The 5863-nt window shown below is 35.1% G+C and overlaps 1 protein-coding gene across 3 annotated transcripts in view; it reads left to right on the forward strand.

Moving 5' to 3' along the window:
* The window catches only part of LOC115243120 (DNA-binding protein RFX7), a 9264-nt gene extending 3407 nt beyond the window's left edge, over nt 1-5857 (forward strand). Inside the window, exons 2-8 of one of the 3 annotated variants that reach the window (XM_029819859.1) lie at nt 105-359; nt 746-938; nt 1557-1770; nt 1889-2043; nt 2312-2968; nt 3029-3718; nt 4265-5857. In XM_029819859.1, coding sequence (XP_029675719.1) covers nt 105-359; nt 746-938; nt 1557-1770; nt 1889-2043; nt 2312-2968; nt 3029-3718; nt 4265-5368 — 3268 coding nt within the window. In that variant the 3' untranslated portion in view covers nt 5369-5857. Of the gene's footprint in view, nt 1-104; nt 360-745; nt 939-1556; nt 1771-1888; nt 2044-2311; nt 3719-4264 lie in introns of all 3 variants that reach the window. The other 2 variants (XM_029819838.1, XM_029819848.1) reach the window with 2 other exon arrangements.
* Nucleotides 5858-5863: the final 6 nt, after the last annotated feature.

The raw sequence follows: 5863 nt of genomic DNA on the forward strand, positions 1-5863 counted from the left end.
TATATATGCTAAATATTTTATGTATTTATTATTTTTAAAATATGAATTCTTTTGCTTTGGGTAAGAAAAATTTCAGTAATATATATTAGTTTTTTAAATTACAGCGAAGAATCTAGAGCACGTGTGGATGAGATCTTCTCACAAGTGGAACGACTTAAATTAGAGGAAAAGTTATTGTTGTACCTGAAACTTCCGTTATTGCTGACAAATCCAGGTGGGACCATTGATCCACTGAGGCAGCCACTGAATCCATTAGGAAATCGTTATGAAATTCATCAAACTATTATGTGGATTAAAACACATTTGGAAGAAGATCCTGATGTATCTTTACCGAAGCAAGAAGTTTATGATGAATACAAGTAAGTTGTGTGTGTATTATACACACCATATATGAGATATATTAGAAATAGTGGTACAAACAAAAAGAATATGAATCCTTATATAAATGCAAATGGAAAATATAAAATAAAATTTTGTTTTATATAAAGTTTGTAAAAAGTCCTCTTTTGGTCAAAGTAATGCAATAACTTTCAATAATGTATTTATTTAGTTTTTAATATATATATTTTTTCTAATTTTTATATTAAAAATATGAAATTCAAGAAAATTAAATGAAAGACATAACTATGTTATTTATATAAACTTAAGTTTCACAAATATTATTTCTAGTACAATATATTTATTGTCGAATAATTTAAAAAAAAATCATTCTTGAAAAGATTGCATTTTTTATTTTTATTTTTAGCATCTACTGTATAAGAAATTCTATGAAACCATTATCGACAGCTGATTTTGGAAAAGTCATGAAACAGGTATATCCACGAGTACGTCCTCGCAGACTGGGCACACGAGGAAATTCTCGTTACTGCTACGCGGGTATGCGTAAACGAATTAAATTGGATCCTCCGACACTGCCAAAGATATCTGGCCCTCAAACTGTGAGCAATACAAACGACTATCTATATACATATATCCTTTTTGAGGAACAGTCTCTCATGTACGTACATATATATATCCGCTCGCGTTGCACTCGCGCGCTCGTTAATCCTTTTCGATCTCATGTCGACTCTGTATGTATTATATATATATATATATATATATACATACATACACACACGCGCACACAGATAAATGTATATAATATTTATAATAAGAAATTTTTATGCAATCCTTTAGAACAAAAATATCTGTCCATGCGTGCGTATGTGTATACTTATATATACACAGATATGTACAAAAATTTGTTTAATTTATCGATAAATTTTCTGTTTTCGTTCTAAACAATTATTAAAAAAGAGTATGGCCAAGTTGCCATAGAGACAATGTTCTCCATTCCTTTCACAGTCGAATTTACAATTAATTTTGTGGCAGAATTAAAGCTTATTACGAGTAGATTGCAAATATTGCCATGATTTTGTAATTCCAAGTGAGAATTTGTCTGAAACAACCCTTAAAATCAATAATAATCAAAAATAAAAATGCATTATATCTATATTTTTAAATTAATTTTGTTTTATATATAGCATTCAACTATTATTTATTGTTATTAAATTTAGGGAGAACATTCAGAGGAAAACATTACTGAGGAAATGTTAGGCGCTGCATCTACATTGATAAGAGAATGGGCGGAAAACGTATTAGGCTTGAAATTTCCAAATTTGAGTGCCTTAGCGCGGCATCTTGTTGATAATTTTCGTGTTGATACTCGGTCTTTGGCTGCTGTTTGCATTTTATCCACTTCAGACGAGCATAATGCTTTATCTGATAAAGGTGAGTACATCGAATTTATCAAATATTAGTTTAATAAAACAAGTTTCTCATAAACTTTTGCATTTCAATTATTCACTTTGAAAATTCTTAATTGTTAAGTTAATTGTTAATTGTTAAGTTTATTATTTAGAGGCAATTTCGGATCTACCAACAATACCTGTGAGTGTTAAGCCTGCTAAACTCCGAGAGGCTCAATTACAGTTGCAACGCAAGCTTCAGCAACGGGAGCATATAAAGGATCAGAAACGTCGTCATCTCGACACTATCGTACAGGTATATTTTATACTATCTCTGTATAGCTTATATATGAAAAAGGAAATATGCAAATAGACTTAGCCTTTATTTTTTTCTGTTTTTCTATTTTTAGATAAAGAAATTAGAGAAGCACAATGCAAATTTTTATTTTTTTATTTTCAAGATATTTAATTTCAAAAATTCTTTTTAATAATGAGATTAAAAGAGTTAGGATATGTATGAAACATTTTTAATTACGATTAATCGAGAGTATAATTATATATTCAGAATAATTTTTTTCCCCTAGAATAAAGAAAAAGTCATTGAAGGTAAAGGAAATATTAGCAAAGGATACAAAAAGGTCAAGTCTAATCAATCACCTCAAGGTACAAACACAGCAGCAACAACAGTGATCGCACAGAATTCATTGGCAAAGTTAAACTTGTCTGCTATAGCCTACAACCGGCAAAAAAGGGTATCAAAAACCTGCAATCAACAGCAGCAACAATCCTGCAATGTTTCCGAAGAATCTAACTGTGATAATCTAGTAGTATCGCGTGAAGATAAACAGAGTAATAGCAACCCTAGAATAATGATGAGTGTGCAACGCGATATCAAAAGTAAAAATTCCAGGAAACGTGCCAATAATCCAATTGTAACACAGCAGGAGTCCAGCCCCGAGAAACAGACGAAACTTGCAGAAGAGAGTTCGAAGCATTCCAATGTCTTGTTACCCAAGCTAGCATCTATCCAACATGCCGGTAAGATATCAGTGATACTAGCTAGCAATTCAAAATCTATCAAGTGCAAAGCGGTAGAGGCTGCGGACAGTCAGCTCGCTAAAAACTGTGATATTGATTCGTCGAGTTGTTCCGCCACCGGTGCAGTAGAAACAACCTCAGGACTTCTCACGAAGGATCAGATCCGCCTCTTGCAGGATACGCCGGTCTTCAAAAATGAAAAGGTTCGAGACATCGATACGGATGCCTTGGACGATTATTTAAATGGTGGAAACAATTCGCAGGAGCAAGAGGAAGAGTTGCTGCAGTACTTTCAACAGAGCAGCTCGTCTAGCTCTGATGTGGAAACCGGCGTCATTGGTTCTGATGCCGAACAGATTTCTCGATCGGACAAGGTGTCGCAATTACGATTGATATTACAACAGAATTTAAAGGCGTCTACTATTGCCGCTGATCTAGCGCCTGCAACTATCGTTCGGCAAACTGTTGCCACGGAAAAACGGGACTCTTCGCAGAAACACAACAATCTCATTCTTTCGACTCTTTTAAATCATAATCCAAGCAATACTCGTCGTCGCGTTAGCTTTGAAACGAATGTCGTCGAACATGCCCAAGAGGCAGCAACACAGAGTGTGGCCAATACTGTACCACAGAGTCCGAATACGCGGCGTAGGATATTCAACTTCACCCCCATCTCGCCCGGACCGCATTCTCCGATTAATGGTCGGGCGTCCAAGTCAAATTCAGCGAATGCCAGTCCATTCGTATCACCGCGTAATACCCCAGTGCCAAGATCTCGCAGTAATTTGCAAGCTGTCAGTTCTAGAACGCGCGGTCAAAAGACGCTCTCTCGCTCCATCTCGTGCAATGTGCCGTATACCATCAAGACGACAGACACCTTTATCGTACCAACATCCAGTGGAGCGGAACCAACGCGACACGTGCTAACAATTGCAACGACCAATTCGTCGCAGGTGAGGCAGAAAGCAAATACAGATAAACTCGATTATTGCAGTCAGGTCTTTGTATTTTTAATACCTCCTTTTTTCATATATTTGTGTATCTTTTCAATATTTTTAATATTATTTATATCTTTAATAATTTAAACATTATTCAACTATTACTTCATATTTGCTCTTTGGTCATGTATGGGTAGAATGAGAATATTTATATAATAAATATCATATTTTCATTGTGTGCCCGTGTATTGAAATAAGTATATGGAATAAATATGGAAAAATTATTAATAGAGAAATTTTTTAGTTTGAACGAATTAAAAATACGAACGTTTAACTGCAGATCTAAATCTTTTTGACAATTATATTTAAGAAATTGGGAACTTTCTGTGCGATAATGATTTTTGAGATACAAATTTAAAGGCCATTCACTTTAAATTCACGCGTGTGTCGAACAGAATTATATTGTTAAAAAACTTGGTTTTTGTATGAAAGTAATGATATCAAAAAATCTTGCAAATTGAAAATAAAGCGCATTATAAAATTTCATATTTTTCGATGCAGGTCGTTCTAAAGGGATCGCCGTGCACTGCATTTTTGGATCTAACACCACAGAAACAATTACTGATCAATTATCCGAGCCAAGAGAATTTACAAGAAATCAAGAATGTGTATCAAAAAGGCCAGCCACCCCCGCCTGATCAGGAAATCACAGAGCTTCTTCATGCTAGCAGACATTTGAGCAATGAACAATTATTCTACAGATCACAATCGGTACCATTGCATAGGATGGTGAATCCCGTGCAATCCGTAATATCCCCAATCTCGACACAACATAGCCTATCGACTGTGCAAAGTCAAAGCTTCAATCTATCAACGAGCAGTTCCGTTGCGCCTACTCCAGTACCGAGCGAATATAACGACTTCGGTCCTTCCATTGGACAAGAAAGCACGTACTTATTGGATGACGCAAACTTTATGTCAGATGAGCAGCAATTTTTAATGACAGACAAAGGGATCACATCTGAAAACATTAATAATATTCTTACAATTCTGGACGAGGAAGGCCAGCCGAATTTGCAAATGTTGCCTGAACAGACTACGGAAGAGACATTGAACAATGCGATCAATCTTGCTTTACCAAATACCAATCTAAATCTATCGGAGGAAGATATGTTAGATCCATCAAGTATCCTCAGTGATGCTGGTAGTGCATTACAGAAAATAATTCAATCACGTTCGTATCCTAACACGCCATTGCCGGCGCCAGTGTCAGCATATACGCCATCGTATATCGAGGATAGCAATGGTTCTAGATCGTACCCATCAACGCCTCTGCATACAGTACAATCACAAGAGGTGTATCAAGATCCAGGCGAGCCGATACTTTCCAGTCCCATTCTTAATTCTCTCAGTTTACAAAGCGACACTATAAATGTTGCTGTTGCTACTGTCACCGGCGCAACTGCCGGCACGGATGTCGACACTGCCGCAACTGCTTCTTCCAATAATCTGTGTAGGAACGTTGCTGACTTCTTGGAAGCCAGTTTTCTTGGAGAAACGGATACAGAGACAGATGATCTGGACCCTCTCGGTAATTTCGACGGCCTGCAAGATATGGATTCGTTGACACCACTATTTAACGAAGTCACGGAGCCTAATCACTGAAACTGTTTCTTTGATCTATCGTAATTTTGCATTTGCACAGGGAGAAGTGTAATAAACTATAGACTGTTTGGGTCCGGTGGTTCTCAATCGTATTATTTTATAGACCATTTTAGAGTAAATGAAAGAAGATTACAAGCAAGAAGTATGAGTAAATTTTAGTAAATAATTAAGATATTATTCAATTTTAAGATGTAGGATATTTCGAATTTTCTGTATCTACTGCGATATGTAATTTGATCATACGACAGTTACAAATATTTTAATTATTTTTTACTACAAATTTTTATGTATATAGATTTCTTATAGAAGAAATTATTTCAGCTTATAGTAAATTATATTTTAACATACAATTTACTATACAGGCTGTATCGACGACTGTTTAATCTTTATCGCAATAAAAATAGTATTGAAATGTTCGAACTTTCCGAAACTTCGAAAAACTCGCGAGATTTTTTTAAATATATGTTTATAAATTATTAAAGATTATATACATCA

This window comes from Formica exsecta, unplaced genomic scaffold (genome assembly GCF_003651465.1).
Source record: "Formica exsecta isolate Colony F162 unplaced genomic scaffold, ASM365146v1 scaffold120, whole genome shotgun sequence".
Classification (NCBI taxonomy): domain Eukaryota; kingdom Metazoa; phylum Arthropoda; class Insecta; order Hymenoptera; family Formicidae; genus Formica; species Formica exsecta.